The 20080-nt window shown below is 34.8% G+C and overlaps 1 protein-coding gene across 3 annotated transcripts in view; it reads right to left on the reverse strand.

The window, feature by feature from the left end:
- The window catches only part of SLC16A7 (solute carrier family 16 member 7), a 78787-nt gene that overhangs the window by 18214 nt on the left and 40493 nt on the right, over positions 1-20080 (reverse strand). For all 3 annotated transcript variants that reach the window (XM_079304690.1, XM_079304691.1, XM_079304692.1), the window contains one exon: positions 15160-15404. In XM_079304690.1, coding sequence (XP_079160816.1) covers positions 15160-15373 — 214 coding nt within the window. In that variant the 5' untranslated portion in view covers positions 15374-15404. The remainder of the gene's footprint in view (positions 1-15159; positions 15405-20080) is intronic.

Below are 20080 nucleotides of genomic sequence, written 5' to 3' on the forward strand. Positions count from 1 at the left end.
GGCTTTCAGGTTTTATTTCTTGTTTGTTAGGAGGCAAATGTGCATGGAGTTATGGACCATGTAATTTAGGTAATGCCTTCAAGTTAGCAAATTGCTCTATATTTATGAATTTTAAAAAGTTGGAAAAATGCCCAGTTTTTAATCAAGGAGTAGCCATGATAATTATTATTTACATGGATGCATATCAATGCATTATATTAATTATGTTTTGCATGCTTTGCTGCAGATTTTTTTTCATGAAAGGCTAAAACACGATCAAAATGCAGAACACTTTAAGATATATGAGGACATTTGTTTTGAAATGAGTAATATGAAACTTTATCATATTTAATAAGGAATGAGTGTAATTCTATGAGCTACTGAACACTCAGCAGATTCCAGAAACATATATGCTAGCTCTGGCCCAAATTTCCCATTGACATCTTTTTTATGAAAATAATTAAAATGCAGAAAAATATTTTAGCATTTTTTAAAATTTTCCTTATATATGGTTTCCTGTTACCTTCAGTATCACTGAACAGAGTGAAGCCCATGCATAGATATTTTCAAAAACTAGTCTTTCAACTTAGAAAAAGGTAAGAAACAATAAAGAAGAACAGAGGTAACAAGCTAATGATGAGGTGGAATACAAGCACCTCTAAGAGAGCTTTTAAACAGAGTATTTAAAACAGAGACCCTGTAACACCAAGCACATATTTTTCCAACGGTCTGCATGCCCCTGTAAAGGGAAATAGCATCAGTGCATTGCAAAAAATCTTCTCAGAAAAAAGTTCATTTCTTCACAGAAAACCAGAGCAACCAGCTTGTAACTTGATCATGCAGTGAATCAACATTTATATTAGAAAATTCAGTGGCAAATAATGAAGGCACTGGGGAAAAGGCACTATTGAAAGCTTTCTGCAGAAGAGAAGACAATGACTTTTAAAGCTAAGTACTTAACAGCAATTAAGTCCTGTATGTATGTCATATGTCATGTATGTCAGTATGTCGTAGGCTGGCATTAATCTAAATTTAAAACTGCTTTTCTGACTCAAAAAATGTGTTGGGGATTTCACTTAAATAATTTTACTGTTAAATGCACAATGAACCTGTGCCATAAAAAGCTACTTGTCCTTTAAATGAAAAAACAAACAAGGACTTATTCACTATTCCCCCTGGAAATGCAGTAAACATAATAACACTAATATATAAATTTTAGTAAACACAATTATAAACTATACAAGGTAATAATAAATTTCCATTTCTTTCAGGGATTCATTTGGAATTTCAGGAGGCATTTTTCTAAGGTATTTCATGAGGCATAACTCAAATGTTCTCATAAAAATGTGTAGTGGGTTTTTTTTTTAGAAGTATCATCTTTGGAGTGTTATCCTTCTGTCTCTGTAGATGGTTGAAATGAAAGGCTAAGTTCAATTTGGTAATGGCTGTGTTCAGCACATGAACTGCAAGAATCCCATTTCTGAGTATTTAAAATAAATCCTAATAGGTCAACTTTGAGGAAGCAAAGGGAAATTAGTACTAATCAGAAACTAGAGATTTATTTATAACTAACCAGTATTTCTATCTAATAGTTTTCTATTTAATAGTTTTTCTGTCTCAAAAATAATGGTATTAAAAAACTCATATGCCCAGACATGGAGACTACATATACACAAACACAAAACAAAAAAAAAAAAAAACCCCAATGCTTTCCCTCATCTAAATGATGGATTCAGAGAGAAAAATGGGTTGTTTTTTTCCAGGGATAATAGAACATACTTGTCCCATTTATAAGTATTTTTCATCTGAAACCTTCTGAACTCACTCTCTCACTTTCAAAGAACTCAAAAATTTCTAATTGAAGATTTAGTGTTTAGTACTTGGTGCCTTCCCAAAGCAGGTTACAATTTTTAGCTATGAAATTTGTCTTTACAGTTTGCTAACTGTGAACCAGATTGACAAACAAGTTCTGTATATTCTGTTGTTAGTAAATTTTCGGCAGATCATACAACTAGAAAAAAAACAAAGCACTATACCATTGTAAAAATTACAATTATAGCAACTTGAAAATAAGATATATGTAGATAATCTAAGAGATAACTGTTGGGAACTCTTTGAAAAAGAATCAAAAAATAAAAAGCAGAAAAGACAAAATAATGAAACTTAAGTGTTTATGTAAATATTTATTTTAATTCTTCATAAACATTTTTCCCAAACCATGTTATTGGATAGTTACAAAGGTTTTCTTTTTTTTCTTTCTTTCTTCTTCTTTAAGGAATAGCTGTCTTTTCTAAAAATCTGTGTGTATGCACATGTGAACACAATATTTGTAAATGCTCATTACTCAGCACTTTCTATTTATTATTCCCTATTATCATTCATTATTTTTATACCCCTACTTAAAAAATCCCTGGCTACTTTACCTGGAAGAAGACTAGTAGTTTGCCAATTCTGCCTAGAAGAATTTTAGTGAGTAAAAAGTCATAATAAATACAATAACCCACACTATTGAGTAGTTCTCAGGAATGCAGGGCATATTCTCTCCAACTCAAACCAGTACGTTTTTCAGATAGTGCATTCACACTGAAAAATTCAGCAACTTTGGTTAAAGTTAATATTGTCATTTCTCTGTCTTCCACAATTTGCCCATCATATCAAAGTTCATACAATATCCCATGCACCCCATCCTACAGTTTATTTCATAATGATATTATAACTAACTAAACTTGGAAATAATTTCTTATATACTGTTACAAGCAATAATATGTAATTTCAGAGAAAACACAAGACACTTGTTTCTTCTCAGTTGCTCCTTTATCATATTCCTTTCTCTACTCAGTTTTGCACTGTATAATTAAACTTCAAATTGAAAATACTGAATCTATTACCTAGGATGTTTCTGTGGACCACTTACTGTGAATTATGGATCATGAGTGGATCATTAAATCTCATCTAGAATAAATGTGATGAGAAGTATAAATCTGGATGTATGTATTTATAACTTGGAAGTGTCCAGAGGAGTCCTCATATTTAGGTCATTGTCAATAACCTTGTAAGATTATTTCCAAATGCACTTAACACATCAGTATCACCAGGCTTAAACTCTATTTTATAGAAAAAACCCAAAACCCTAAAGCATTATTTTATAATTTTCATTAGAAATTTTTTACTAATATGCAGAAAAATACATATGGTTTCTTTCAGTGCTAAAATTTAGAAGCCTGTGTCAATTTCCCAAACTCTTTTACAAACCATAATTATATAATTTCTAAATAATTTGATATTATAATAAAGTATTATATTTAGTAATATTTTAAATAAATTCAAATATGTAGCTTCCAATGTGCTGAGGGCATGGGAACAGGGAGGGAAAAGGGAAAAGGGAATAGTGAAGGGAAAATAAAGGACAAAAAAAAACAGAAGAGGGAAAGGAATTTATCTGTGTGTTAAAGATATAAAATGGGAACTAAGGATCCTCATTAGCTTTTGGAACTTATTAAGAATGTAAATGTAGACAGTGGTAGTGTATTAATGGGATCATATGACAGAGAATTTACATTTTTCCCACTATTTTTCAAAATATATTCAGTTGCCAATTAAAACTGAGTCTCTTTCTTGAGGTTTTTGCTTTGTTTTTTTCCCTGTTTTCAGACAACTGAAAAAATAACACATGTTTATATTGAGAAAAATCTGTTAAATTATAGAGTGATATGCAAAGTAATAAAAACACTATTTGTCTTCCTAGTCAAAAAGACTAAAGCAAATATAAACTGTTAAATGCCTAGAAACATGACGGAAACAAAAATTAAAATCAGAATAATGTGCAGCCAAATGTTATCAAAATAACTCGATTAAAAACAGTAATGAGATTTATATGATGTCTTTCATTTTTTCAATGCATTTTCATTGCAACTGTGCTCAAATTAGTAGCCTTTACTGCACTGGAAATAGTGGAAATTTTGAGGGCAACTCAGTCAACATGTACAAAATTCTGAAAGTGTCCCAACCCAACCTAGGGTCAACTATGAGCCTATGATTTCCAATTTGCTTAAATTTAAAGAGCCCATGTTTAACTGCTTTCTAAAAACAATATTCAGTGAAATATTTACTGAATATTCAATAATTTGTGTGGTTTCTAATATCTTCTTGTTCTATTTTTCCTGCATTTCTCTAGTCTTTTACAGTCAAATATATGTCTCAAAATAACTCCATCCAAAGAAATTGAAGGAAAAATCAGATACATTTTTTAACTTTTCACATCTGAGTACATGTCAGTTTATCTTTGCATATTCCCATACTCACCTCACATATGTTTTCTCATCAGAGCTGAATTTGCCATTGAACTGTCACTTTTAGGTTTCCATTTATTTTAGAAAGAGCTTTACTTGATGCACTTTCAAATTTTTAAACTGTTCTCTGTGAAGAGCGACATGCCCTTTATTTGGTGGCTCAATCAAAATTAGCATAAATTATGACCAAGTTAGGAGTGAAAGAGTCATTAAAAATTAATAGAAAAGCCTGTGGCTTGGACAGTGGAAAAGACATATATTATGAGGGAGTTGGACAAAGGCCATTTTGGCATTTGCCTTTTGGCTGGACTAGAGAGGAAAAAACATTCATAACATTCTCTACACAGTCCTTTCTCTTGTAGCAGCAAAGAGCCCCTCCATAGACAAGATTTTCTGAAAGTGTGTGGGTAGAAAAGTCTAGATGAGATCTGTTTACATGAATAAGGAGTATCTGAGCTCTGCTTCAAAAAGCAACATGAAGGGGCTTGGTGACCTAGTTCCATCTTTTTGCACTTGCAGATAGTATTTGTGTGGCTTTTGAACGAGGGGTTTTTTAGCTGCTGTGAAGAAATAAAACAACCTGCCACTGGCAGAAACCATATTCTCCATCTAGTAATGTGAAGCAGCTTCCTTCTAATGACTGTGATGCATCATAAATTCAAAATAAATTAGTGCCCATTAAAATACAGGCTTTTCATGATTTGTATTACAGATACTGCCTAAGCATCATGCATTTCTGGAATCACCGTTCAACTAAAGAATTATGTTGACTTTCTTCAGCAAGAACACATTAAAATAATCCAATGAAATATACCTACTTCTGCAAAGATTTACCATGTGTGCCTGTGAGGAGAATATTACTGAGGTAACTGGGGAAAGTAATATTTTCTTCCTACAGGAGGAATTATGTTTCTTTAGTAAGTTTTAATACATCTTACTGGAAAGCAATTGGTCAGAACTTTGACTGATCTAGGCAATGTGTACATCTGAACACCTTGTCAGGTAATTTTTTTATAACATCGGGTGAAATAATCTGGAAGAAATTCCATAATACAAGTTTGTTCTTTTCTTAACCCCATTTGCCACTTCAGCTCTGGTTCTCTGAGCATAGGGTCAAGTGCTTAGCACTCAGCTTACTGTTTACATTTGAGTAAGTAAATATGAAGAGCTTCTAAATCACAATGGCAAATGCAACCTTGCACACTCTTTCCACAGGTATAAACTATGGTGCTGTGTAAAAGACAAGAGAATCACTCTCACATAGATTATGTGGCATGTTAGTTGATTTTTAAGGAACAATACAGAAAATTAAACAAGCATTGCATTAATCAAATTTATGCTTTAACATCAATTTTATTCCCAAGCTGAAATAAAAATTTTCATCCTCAGAATTTTTAGTTAAATTAAAAGTCTTCAAAAAGCTCACTCAGAAATATCTCTAATGTGCTCTGCCATACAAATAAACAAATTGAAAATATAACTGTGTGGCATTACCATTAACTAATTCTTCCTCTTAGCTCAAAATAATTACAAACATTTTTTTCAGGGTTATTGGGTATCATATTGCATTTCATTACCAAACAGTCTTAGGAAACTTGCAACTCTACAGTTTCTTATTTGAGTATAAGCCCAATGTGTTGTTTATTACTGTATATGCAGTCACCTAACACACACTGAAGCTCTCTGAGATGAACTGTCACATCTCATTCTGTGTTGTCCTCCGAGGCATTGTTCATGTAAGGGGGCATGAGCCCCTTAGAATCACCTCCAATGTTGACTACATTCTCTTTCCATGTGAGAATCATGCATTTTCAGGTCACTACCTGGAAGTGTTTTGTCACCCTCTGTTGCTCCAATGAATAATCCTTACAGTCACACTGATCCTTGACTTCTCAGAGAACTTTGCATCACTGGAACTCTATGGAATCCATTAATTTAAATAAATTAAAATTGAAGTTAGGAGATTCATGCTTAAGGTCAAATTGTACTGTGTCCTTAGGTTTTTTTTTTCCATTTATGAAGCAGAGATAAGCTTGTTAACAAATAAGTCAGAAGTTTTATCCACTGATTACTTCAGTAAAGTGAATACCATCAGCTTTGCTCAAATCCTATAAATCTTCAAAGCTAGTATTCTATATTTTATTTATATTTTATTTGAGGAAAAGATATGAATCATTAATGGATCATGTCTTTTTAAGGTGAATATAAATAAAAATGAGATTCTAATGAATGCCTCTGGAATCACTTAAGTCATTGAAGGCACACTGTCAAGAAATCTTGATGTAGCAAACACACCTAAGGATGAACATATTTGCATAAATATATAAACATGCTTATACGTTGACTTTAGATAGGTGAAAAGAAATTACTTTAACTTTGAACTTTATGAGATCACTAAGGTATTTAAAATTAAGCATTTCTTGCAGAATAAGCACCAATGGCTATACTTGCAATGGAGCCCCAGGCAGTTATTTTAGATGTCTCTGATAAGAGAGTATCATCATCAATGAAAATGTTCCTTCTCTCCAGCTTTAAACCTTTATGTTCCTTAATTAAATGGTTTCATGGTAACCATTCTGGAGTTTTGGTTTCTTATGGATTGTATACCTCCTCTAAAGACAGTCTTTAAGCTAAATATCCAGAAGTAAAACTCCCTGCACTTTGTTTATTTACTTGCTGGTCTGAAAATTACAACTATTCTGATGAGGCAAGTAATAGCATCACTTTATGATGATACTTAAAGCTTAGCAATGTCACAATACAGAGAGATTAATTCTGCAAGTTTGGTATACGCCAATAATTTAAATAATTTAGACCAGCACTGCTCTAGCAGCTTTTCTGAGTGAAATTTTACTTCCAAGGATGTAAGATTACTCCACCTTCTAGGGAAGGCCAAATAGGACATCTGCTGCCTTCTCTTGTGACAGCCCAATCTTGAAAGCTGGTGCAAGGTTCTTGGGAAATCCTGCAAATCTGTAAGCATTGCATGTAGAACAGAAAAACTCATCCTTGTAAAAGAACTAAAAATTTCAGTCAAATAAGTCTGTTCCAGGAAGAGCAAAGGATTATTCCATAGGAGAGCAATATGAGTAAGGTTTGCATCAAGACAAAATTGGTGCTGCCAGCTGATACTGATAAGAGAAGTGTTTGGGGATCTTGTTACAAAGAGACCGAACTGTATTTAACTTTTAAATCATTCACAGAAGATAAGAAAATATAACAGATCCACAGATTTCTATCAGCTTATAATCAGCTACAGAAGAATGTAAACTTGGCCAATTATTAGACAAGTCAGTTGTGTTTTTTTCTTATCTGGTTATGAAAGAAAGGAAATTATATGTATGAGGAAAGTCATTGCAAGGTAAGAGATCTACAAGCTCAAATGTACTGTTAAAATTACCAGATATTTTTAATAGCATTAAAACTAATGCAATTGAGTCCAGTGTCACTGTAACTTGGGAGAATTACAACCCATTGAACACACAAGAAGGTTAAAGAAGAAAATCAGACCTTAAACACAACAAGCTCAAAATTCTTAATAATAGGTGTGTATCTCTAATAAGAATGTTCTTTGATTTCAAGATCTCTAGGTAGCAAAATATAACATATTAGTGTAGGGCAACAATCATGTAGGGTGGCATCAACTCAGATGTGCAAAATTTGAACTTTACCTCTAGATTCTTTTAGCACTCAAAAGCCAAAGAAGTCTTTATATTTAATGTGTTTTGGACATTAGTTTCAGAAAGAATGAATTAGAAATTCCCATCTTTATCGACTGACAACAGATGTCTAGTCAACTGGCCTCATTTATGCTGAGGAAGACTCAACACATGAATCCTGTTCATATTATCTCCACCTACTATTGCTAAAAAGCTGGAAGGATACCATTACTTTTTTCAAAGTTTTCTTAAAGTTTTTAATGGCAAACGTTTCAAAGCATTACACATAGAAAACCAGACAGGTGCACATTTCCATCATCAGTGACAAACTGTCAAAAGATGTGCTGGAATTATATGAGGAAATCAACACCTTGTTTCACAATAGGGTTCCTGTTTTAATCCCATTCTTTCATTTGGATGTCATGTCATCCAGTATATACTCCCCCAAACAATCAGGTAGAATTGCAATGCCAATATTTAACTGTGTCTTGACAATTAAAAAGTACCTGCCAAAATTTCTAGAAAAGAAAGCTAAGATTTTCTTTGGATTGTATGCACCCACAAAACATGTATTACCTACTAAAGCTGTATTTGTTTGTGTTCTTTGACATACAGAATCTCAATAGAGTATCACTATTAGATGAAAATGTTCTGACTCCTGAAATGGAGTTCATATGGTTTATACATTTAGACAAATGTGCCATGTGGTCTTTGAAAAATCTTCAAAACCATCAAATCAATTTAGAGTGCCTAATATCATCATTAAATACATTCTAAACCATCATATTTTTTTTATTTCTGTTGCTCCTCTGGCTTCTCCATAAACCTGTCACTACGTTCCTGGCACACTCACCTCTGTTAATGACTGCAGAACTCTGTACCTTTAGGAATCACAGTACATCTCAGCTGCTGCCATTTGATACTGGCTTAGAATATCTTCTAAACATATCAGTATAACTTTGTTTTCCTTGAATATATTCTCCAAAATAAACACGGGAATAGTTCTTAGACATTCCAAAACAATGGACCAGTAAAATTCTATAATAAGTTCTTTGTAAAGTGCTGGGTTTATTATTTCATTTGAAGTGTTGGATGACTACAATGGTATACACAGACTTTTCCTTCCCCACAGTTCTTCTCTGGTATCTGTATAAATGTCTCATGCTTCCCAGTTGTGCTAGACCATTGTTTCATTACCTTTGAATTACCCAACACACATCACGAACACAACTATTGTATGATCCACTGAAAAACTACATGGGAACTAATCCAACATTTGCAGTACTCACAAAATAAGCATTCCTTCGTCAAAGTTTTACAAGCTAAATGAACATATCAAAGACCTCAGTTTGTCCCTTGATACCTTTCTTAAACAAAACAAAAATTTTAGCCCCTTAGAAAATGATGCGTGTTATTTATTATTGTTAGACTTTGACCTATTAACCGAAACTGTGGAAATAAAATAAATACTTTTTTACCAAAAAAAAAAAAAGCTTGCAATATTGATTCACGTATTTAAATCCCTGTCTATAAAACCAAATTAAGACCAAGACAAATACAAAGTCTTACAAAGGCAGTTATTAATTAATGTTCATTATGTAATCTGCATTGCCTACTTGTATGTAAATAAGACAGATCTGTTGCAGTAAAGGGCTCAAGTTAATTAAATTTAAGTTACCACAAATATTTCTACAGAATCATGGAATTGTTAAGGTTGGAAAAGACCTCTAAGATCACCAATCACAATAATTAACCCAGCACTACCTCAAAAGCACGTTCCAGGTGATTGTATTATCAAACCATGACCAATAGCCTATGGCTGGAACATCAGAAGAGGTTTGCAGAAACACAATGGGAACTCTGTATCATGTAATGTCTTTCTGACAATTACTCAAAATTAACACAAGCATACAATAAAAGGCAAAAAACTCCATATTTCTCTCAGTGGAAGTATGTCCTTAGCTTTGAGACTGACTTCCTGAGTGTATTTGGATCTCAGCAAAACCTCTTTTTCATGAAAACTTGACAAAATTGGATCCTCAAAAGGCACTGAATATTTAGCAATTAGATCTTATTTGTCCAGCAAAATGTAACAAGTTGCAGAGAGAAAAAGAAGCTTGTTCCTATACACAGGGTGACAAACCTGTTTGAAAAGTAAATGTATAAAACCATCTTCAACATATATGCTTTTTTTCCACCTTTCTTCTTGTGACCATTTTAGAGTGTTTTCCAAACATCTAGGAAGACATCTCTGTTTAAAATATCTGGTTTTAAACATCTATTGCTACTGCAGAACACTAGCCTAAACATCCAGTTTTACTAAAACTCAAAGCCTTCCAAGAAATACAAGACCTGGCTGTGTTACCCTTCCCAGGCTTTAGCATTCAGGTCTTGTTTTTTAAGAACTCAACTAATGTATATTTATAATATTTTGTTACTCTTATGTCCATTTGCTAAATAAGAGTCAAAATGCTCTGTTTTGTGAAACCTCATTACAACTCCTTTCCCTTAATCTGTGAGTCTCAAATTAACTTGACATAGATGTTTTACATATATCTTAAGCTAAACGTGAAGTATTCCCATGAGGCACTCAGAAACTTAGTAAGTTCTGCTTTTAAGGACACTCTAAATGAGGTTATTAAAATTCAACACTTTGCATATTCTGATGGGGAAAAACACTTGTCCCTGACGACAAAAGAGAGAGGTCAATTCAAGAAAGATTCTCAATCTCCATATGGATGGCCACTAAATTCCTTGTGCCAGTATTTGTAAAACCAAAATTAGAAAATGTTATCAGGGAGGAAGAAAAGTGTAGGAACCCAGATCCTGCCCAAAAGTAAAAATCCATAACCATCTGTTGTTTGTGTTACATGGGTTTCACAACTGTCATCTCCACTGTGCACGCCATTTCATCTTCACAGCAATATCACCAAAACACCCACTGAGATAAAATCACAAATATTTTGAACATACCATATGATACATTATTTTCCAAATTAATATCAGACAAAGTCAAAATGAGGACTTGTCTATAGGTTGCTTTTGTGCTGTCACATGAAAAATCCTTCAAGGGTTTGCTACTGTATGGAAAAACTTGACTTCTGACTTGAATATCTTAATCAATACAGAAGAGGAAGGAAGATATTAAATGCTACATTTTCAAAGTACAAGCATGTTTTGAAAAATTGTAATGGCCACTCCTTACATTTATATAGCATCTTTCTTCAAAAGCAGTCTAAAGATGTGTTGTAAACTATTTACTCAGTAATATTATGCAGAATTTAAATGAACCTTTTATGTTTTCTGAACTTCAGACCAGCAAGACTGTCCTACATTTCACAGCTGGGTATGGCTTGAAGGATTTATCAGCTCTCAAGCTAATCTTCATAACCCAATGTTATACTCAAAAAGTTCTTTTTGAGAAAACAAACAAAAGAAACAGAAACCACACACTGAAACTGCCCTTGGAAAAATGACAGAAAAAGAGTTTAGGACCAGAGAGCAAACAAACTGTTTTTTCCCTGAGGAAATCTAAAACTCAAGGTCAGCTCTGTCTGAAATCACCAGACCTGTCACATGGCTTTCATAGCTGCCACCATGGCTCCTATCAAACCCACTCTGAAAGCAATGAAAACATTTTTGCTGGAAACAGATCGAACTCTGATAAGAAGCTCCTTAATCACCTTTGGCTGATAATGCTGCACAAAGGGAGAGGTAAAGTTTTGAAAAAGAGAAGAATGAACTGAGAGAACTTGAGGTCAAAGGTATTTGACCTTTTCTTCTATTCCTTAATTTGTGTGTTGAGCAGAAATATGACTTTAAGTATATGGATACTTATATATTTTATATACATAAGAATACATACATGAACATGCATTTCATACCAGTATCTGTTCATAAACACAGGAACACAGATTGTGCTGTCAGGATAACTCAATTCTATTTTATCCCAGCTTCTGTCCTCCAGTAACAGAAGTCTGGTGGTCCCAGTCTCAGTCCCTTGGGTGTAGGAATCCATCACAAACCCATCACCCTTAATTTAATGCAATTGACAGTGTCTGCTCAAGAGAGGCAGAAGAAGGAGTTACCATGGAGACTGAACGACTGCTCTTCTCCAGAGGATGCTTTTATCAAGCATGGCCTGAACAGTAGATGCTGTGCAATACTAGTAACCTTAATCACATCACTGGATCATGCTTTTTGGGATGCCTTTTTAGTAAACTCTAACAAACATCAAAAGGTTGGGGGGTGGTGAAGAAGGAAGACAGAGCTTAAGAAAACAAACAAACCAACCCCCTAAAATACAACAGAATATGTTATGAAACTGCATATTGTGCCAGACTGAGAAAGAAAAGGAATTTCATATTGATATGATTTATCAGATTTGTCACCTCTGCCTGGTGCTTTTCTAACAGGGTGAATGCTGTGCTTGACCTATTTGCTGGAATTAACCAGGACTGCAGAAGACCATATGGATTGCCAGATGGTCTGCTATAATTTAATGCCATTTATTCTAAGTATGAAGTAAGTGATAAATATAATTAACATTCTTTTAGCTCCTTACTGGAGCTTTTTTCTGAGGCTTGAAAGGTAAGTTAATACCTTGTTGCTGAAACACAGATGCCAGCTAATTACTGCAAGAGGCTGCAGCCTCCAAATCAAAAAGTGTCTGCACAGAGTCTAACTTATTCACTGACCCCACTGTGATGATTAATAGGTTGAATGCTAAGCTGTAATGAGGATGACAGATCTGAGATGTTTTCAGGTTACCTTAATTAGGAGCATGATGAACAGTGTTTATTGCAGGTGTACGTATCACACTTCATAGTAAACAATGCACCTTGGACTTGTGGCCTGAACATGTATTTCACATTATAGCACATCAAATGTGAAGGAGGAATCAAACCACCTTCAGACACTAAAAACAATGCAGTGATTTCCTTCAGAAATGTTTTTCCGGATTGCTATTTCATACTCTGCCAGTGATTGTCTAAATGGCCTAGTTTTTAGGAAGTGGTCCTAGAAAAGCTTTGGCTTCAAAGAGTGTTTATATCAGGCAGGGTTGTCATTCTCAGCATTTTTAAATCACGAGTCTGTAACAAGATATCCAAACAACTCTGCTTACTGTTCCTGTGCTGATAATATTCGTAGTAAATGGGGTAGGTGTGAGTAGAATGAACAGCAAACAATTTTGTATTTTAATGTCAATATGCAAGTGGAATTGGTAACTGGTAATCAGTCAGAGAAGTATTAGAGAAAAGGCAGAAATACTGAATCCTTCGTATTTAACAGGAAAAGTTGTGCACATTTGACCTCACAGATAAAAATGATCACAGCTGAACACCCTGAGATTTGCATGTGCACTGTTAATAAAACCTGGGTGAACTTTGACCTGAGAGAAGTGGCATAAATTAAATGCTATGCAGAGAACACACCATAGCAGCACCTGCACTATAGAACAAACCTGCTTTACATTGTTAAAGGAGCACAGGGTCAGCAAGTCACAGCATACAGAAAGAAGAAAAATCCAGCTTTTCAACATCTGGTTCCTCCCATGCTCCAGATTGCTTCAGCACCTGTTCAGAGGCCGTCACAGTAATTCTCCACAGTGCACGTGCTGATGCACCCTTAAGAAAGTGCTACACCGGGGGATTTGAATATGATAAGACATGCCCTCTTTTACTCCACTCTTGTGGGAGTAATAAACTACAAGTCATTTCTTCATCTGGTGAATTTTGGTGAATTCATTTGACTGCTGTCGCTGGTCCTATAAAATCTTTTATATTTCTCCACCAGCATGTGAATAACCTCTGATTAGTATATGAATAAAAATAGTATCAAAATATCTGAATAGCATGTTTTTGTTGGTATTGATACCATTTATCAAGATATCTTCATAAGGTCTCTGTGGTTGACAGAATTTGAAAAAAGATCCATTTTTCTATCCCATCAACAGAAAAGTATTTACCTGAGGTGTTAAACCTAATGCTATGATGACTCCAGCTTCATTATTGTAGTCAGAGGAGAAAATGAAGTAGTTGGAGAGAGTAATCCAGATAGCCTGATCCTCTTTGCAGACATACTCCTTACTTCCCTGACTGCTAAGTAAGGTAGGGCCATTCATGTGTCAGAGATTAGGGAGACTGAAATAAGACATAAAAAAAACTACCAGGCTGAAAATGAGACTTCATTCATCCGTTAATAGATCATTTGTTGAACCTGGCATCACTGGACTTTGCTATGACTCAAATACCATTTCTGAAAAATACTGGAGTGATACTTTTCAGTGATTAAAGAGTTTCAGTATCAGTATGCTATCAGTACAATGTTTGCAGTCTCTATGTGTATACATTCACACATACGTACATAAACACACATTTATAAATGTATGCATTTAATTGCTCCATCAGTACAAATAGTCAGATGCTCCAGGTACTTCTGCTACCTCTTAACATTAAAAGAAAGGGAAATACCAAATCTATTGTCTGCATTCACACCTTTGAACTAAGTGTTTTTCCTAAGCAGCATCTAGTTCTCACCAATAGTTAAAAGAGAAAAAAAATCTGACAAAAATGAAGAAACCATGCAGAATTTAACAAGTTAGCCTTTGGGACTGATAGACATAAAGCCTGTCAAAGCAGATTTGACACTTAGTTCTTAAACATAGCTTTATACTTTAAAATCCTTTTACATCTGTCTTGTACTTTACTTGCTTGCTTACAAGCAAAAAGGTATCAGAGAATTTATATTCACTGTTCAGTCCCAAGAATAAGATTGTCCGCATCCTAGCTGTCATACATATAGCATGTTTGAAACATTACTCATAGTCTGAATGGAAAATAGGATTTTAGGACAAATAAGGACCAAATATAAACCACTTGTCTACAGAGGAATACCTGTGGCTCACGAATGAACCTTCATTACCATAATTTTCTGTGATTAAGCTTCATCATTGGATTTATTGAGAGATATCACCAGGCAACAGAAACTGACCAAATGTACTGCCAGACACAAAATAAATTATTTGGGTATTGATTTGTTGGGAAATTATACTCTCACAAATTTAGGGAAAGACTGCAAAATCTTTTTTAATTAAATTATCTACATCTTAGGTAGAGAAACAAAAACAAGGCTCTAAAAGAAAAAAAAATGCTTTAGGACCATAAAATACCAACCAACCAACCAAACAAACAAACAAGCAATACTATTTACTAATTTCACTAATGTCTTACCTCCTGCATACATGACAGCCAACATTATTGATGATATCCAAGCTATCTCACTATATGATGTGTGGAAGATCTCTTGTATTTCTTTGAAGAACACTGTGATGGCTTTGGGGAAGGCATAGGAAAATCCAATGGAGATAAAAGCCCCAAAGACAACAACCCATCCCCAGCCTCCATCAGGAGGTGGATAATCTGGTGCTCCAGTTGCAGGTGGCATTGTTTTGGTCTCTGTCTCTTCTCCAACTAGACTGAAAAACAAGAAAAGAAACAGGATGTCAATGTCTTTTTCTCCTTTTTTTCCTAATCAAACTACATTATTTAATAGTCATCTGCAGGGATGACAAAAAACCCTCAGAGGAAAGAACAATTTCCAGCTTCCATGGGACCACAGAACAAGAGTACTTGTTTTCAGAAGCAAAAGCTGCTCTGCAAAAAAAAATTGTGGCAAGAGTATTTCCAATAGACGAGTCAGTACGTGGCAACTATTAAAAATCACTGATCTTAGTCTCTGAAGTTGTATTTGCAATTAGTCACTTATTGCAAAGTGACTAGTTTTTGTGGGTTAATTTATGTAGCTCTACCATCTACAGTGTGGAGAAGAAACAATGAAAAAATGCTACACCTAGATTATAACTAAATGCTATAAATAAGTGTGAGATTTATTGGTACTGCAGCAAAATCAACACCAACAACAGAGAGGAACAAACTGAGAACATCTGGAAAGCAGAGATCTAAGCAGAGATATAAAATTCCCTGTGTATCCATAAAATAAATACACAGTATTAAAATTCCATACTTGACTCTTAAGATTTTTGTATTTTGATGTTGATATTACTTGCAGGAACAAGGTGGAGCTTGATGGTACTAATTTTACTGTTTCCACATATTAGAAGTCATTAGGAACCTTTCCACAGCTCTTTTATAATTTAGATTTGACCGTAAGAGCTGTCACCACAACAATACTTTACAGAGATTCCAAGAGGTGTAGCCAACACATTGGGCAGCTCAAATCCACATAAAATTTCTAAGGCCTGAAATAAATTTCATATTGTTAATATCCTCATATCTAAACCTTAAATTTGTTTACATTCTGCATTGCCTTTTTAGAAAATACACAGCAGTGAAAATCCATTTTTTATTTCTGAGATTTTTTCCACTAACAAATCCCACTGTTATTAAACACGGAACTGGAGTCCCCTGTGTTTTTTTCTGTGTAATCCAGCCTACAGAGACAGTATGAACTGCAAACTCTTCTTTGCTCCCTGTTTCTTTCTTGGGCATTTAGGCAACTTATTACTCTTGATTGGTCTCCTGCCATACTGGTATTGAAAACTGTGGATGATAACAGTGAGTAGGTTGCTGCAACACTTATGATTACCAGCAAGTCCCTACATGATTTCTTCTGTGCCACTTACAGCATATTCCAATTTCTCACAGTATTAGCAGTGGGAGTGAGATAATTACCTTAACAAAAACTAAAAAAAAATCAACTGTGTCAGCTTATACTTATCTCTTGGGATAGTGCCTGGAGTACATTTAATGTAGCACTGCGTGCAATATATGCCACAAAACAAGCAAAATGTTGTTTTTTAAGATTACCTATTACTTGGCTAGCCCTGTGATAGAAATCCAGAACTTCTGATTCTCCAGCCCACTGAAGCTGATTATAGACATCAGCTGCAATCTCATGTAGGTGGCACACCTCTGGAGAAGCTAAAGCAATGACTAAAACATCAGATGTTTAGGCAAAATTTTTAAAGCCCAGGTAGTTTGGCTTCTACACCATATAAATGAGATTTCCTGCTGGCAGCAATTGGTATCTCTTGCTCTGTACACAGAACATAGAAATCTTGTTATACACACGTCCAGAATGAACCCTTGGTATGTACTTTGTTTCTACTTATCGCAGTCTCAGTTTAATGTTGGTTTACTGAGAAAAGTCAGAGAGGAAAACCTGGGCCTGCCACTAGGACAAATTGGACAAACAGAAACAATTCTGCTTGGTGAGACTTAACTTTGTTTTTGTTAATAAAGACCCAATAGAAGGAAAAGTATCTCAGAAAGAGCCCACTGTAACTTAGAGCACAAATAAAAATTATCAACTGCATGTCCAGGAGCATAAAACTTCAAATTTGCCATAAAAAGCAGAATTCCTTATCTGTGAGTTAAGTGGAAGTAAAGAACAAGGATTTGCCATCTATCACAGAAAAGCTGTTTTTCTGCTCATCTGAGAAAACTTTTGGTTGTTTAATGAAAAAAGGTTAACTATTGTTTTCTTACACTTCAAAAGCTTAAGCATATTTGTTTTCATATTTAATATTCACATGACAACACTTCTATCGCTATTATAAATTTGTCTAATGGCAAACAACATCAACACATTGCTCTTCACATAAAAATGGCTTATCAATTTACTGAGGAAGCACTCCTTTTCCTAAAAATAATACAAAAGCACTTTGAAAAATCACAGCCACCACATTAGTCAAAAGAATGCTGAGGGTTCCTGAATGTCACTAAGGAATGGTTTGGAGAGATCCCACTATATCCACCCCTTTAGGGTAGAACAGGCTCTGACAGTTCAGTGCTTTCCTCCCTTTAAAAGCTCAATTAAATTACAGGAGCATTAATGAGACACCCAAGGGGCATTGGCTTCTCCTGTGCTTTAGTCTGGAGGCAAATTAATTCAAAGGCCACTGCATGGTCCTGTCTGCCAACCTACAGTGGGCATTACCCTGTCACGAAGAAGAGACTGGATCATAGTATCTCACACCTCCTGTTTATCCCACAAAGTAGAGCTAAGAATAGCTTCCCTGATATTCCTTTATGATCATCATAGACAGTATTAGCTCCAGTCAATAAAAGGTGGCGAGGAAAAAAATAACAAATACATAAATATATTCATTTTCTCACAAACATTAAATCCAACATCTCATTCCATACGTGGTCAGGAGCTAAAGCAGTATTCTCCTGTAAAATATGCACTTAATGTCCTGCCACAATCCCTGAAAACACAATCCCTCCTAAAGAAGTCTAATCCATTCATAAACCCAGCTCTAACCTAAGCCTGACTAGTAAGATTTGAGTAATATAGGTAGTATTATGACAAGTGCAATATCCATCAGCAACAAAAAACCACAGGATTTTACATTAGTAGAAACAAGTGTTGATAAAGGAAGAAGAAAAAGATAAAGGAATGAAGCAGTGAAAATCAAAATTCATTTTCAGAATGCTTATAGGTTATTGCAGGCTGCAAAGAATGAAAAGAAATATGGTAGAAATCATAAAAACAAGCAAAGTACCAGATCAAAATAAGAAAAAAAATGAAACAGCACTTGAGTAAATAAAGATCACCAGTGTTTTTAATCAGTCATATGAATTCCATCATGTGCTTAGAGCTAGCAAGAGAGCACAGCTCGTACCTATGCCTTTATAGGCAAGCAGTGGGTGAGGAACACTGCCTGCCCCCTCCCAGGGAAGCAGCAGGGGAATGGTGACTGGAGTGAAGCCATCAACTTCACTTCTTGCTGTCAAATACATAGAGATTCCTCAGCCTTTACATACCCTGAGTCAGATGTGCACAAGGATTTTCTCCTAAGCTCCTTCTAGTTCTCCTGTATAAATCCCATTTATGTAAGCAGTGAACAAGAACCCAGCTTACTGTAACAGGAGCTGCATGTGTCTGCTAACAAATAATAGGAGAGAAACAAGAGGACACTTTTATAACATCTGATAAGAAACATTTTTATTGAAGTTTTCAGCACATTTGAACTTAATTAGGCATATGAGAACTAGTGAACAAAAGAAAAAAAAAAGAAGGAAGGAAGGAAGAAAGGAAGGAAGGAAGGAAGGGAGGGAGAAAGGCTAGACATGAAAGGAAGGAAAAAACAGAGAAAGAAAAAAAGGAAAAAAAGTAGCAAGCAAGCAACAAGGTCAAACTAAGAGCAAATGCTACAAACAAATAATGTATCTTTATATAATGCATTGTAGACTTCAGTCAGTTATAATCAGCCTGTTCAAACTGCTCGTGTTCCTACCAATGCTTCATTAATATTCTGCAGTTGCCAGCTGCCAGAATCAGCTATCAATACAACAGCTTGTCAAAGACCTTTCTGAGAAGGGTTTATATTATACTCTTGTTTACTAAGACTGTGATTTTACTGAGAGTTTTAGTTTTGGGTTTTTTTCTGCAATATTAAAGCAACTGTTTGCTTTCCTGCTTGCATTTTGTCTGTCTTGTCCTCAGTGTGCCCCATCACCACTTGACTCAGCAGCCACATGTCCCAGACTCAAAGAACTGGCATGTGAAAAATCTGTCCCCAGCTGCTGTAGGATAGTAGAAATACTTCACATTTGAGTACTGCCCTCCAGTTCCAGACAGTAAGCCAAGAACAACAAAAAGCTTTGCAAATTTAAATAAAATCAGTCTTATAACATCCCTGTGAGGTGACTGAGAAGTATAATCCACATTTACATTTTAGACATGGGAAACAAATGTGATAACAGAATGAGTAACCTAAGTCTTGTCCCAGATCAATGTCAGAGCTGGCAAATGGACTAATGTCCAAACGAGATGTGAGTTATGACTGAGATTTTTAAATATATATGTATTTTAGAATCCCATTAAGTAGCAAATGCAGATTATTTGTACCAATGAATACTAGAATTAGGAGCTCAGGTGGGGTACATTTGCTTTATAGGTTTGAATATTCTGCTGCTCCAACTTAACACATGTTAATCACACTGCCCTATTTGAAATAAATTACTTTGCAGTAGCATTAGAACACAATGAGTTAAATAATAATTATATTCTTATCAAAGATCCTTGCTTAATGCTGCAAGTTTTTCAATTTTCATTAACTGCTTTTTAATGAGTTCTAAGCAGGATGGTAGAATAGCAGGTACCATCTCATCAAATGGTATTGCC

This window comes from Erithacus rubecula (assembly GCF_903797595.1).
Source record: "Erithacus rubecula genome assembly, chromosome: 4".
Lineage (NCBI taxonomy): Eukaryota > Metazoa > Chordata > Aves > Passeriformes > Muscicapidae > Erithacus > Erithacus rubecula.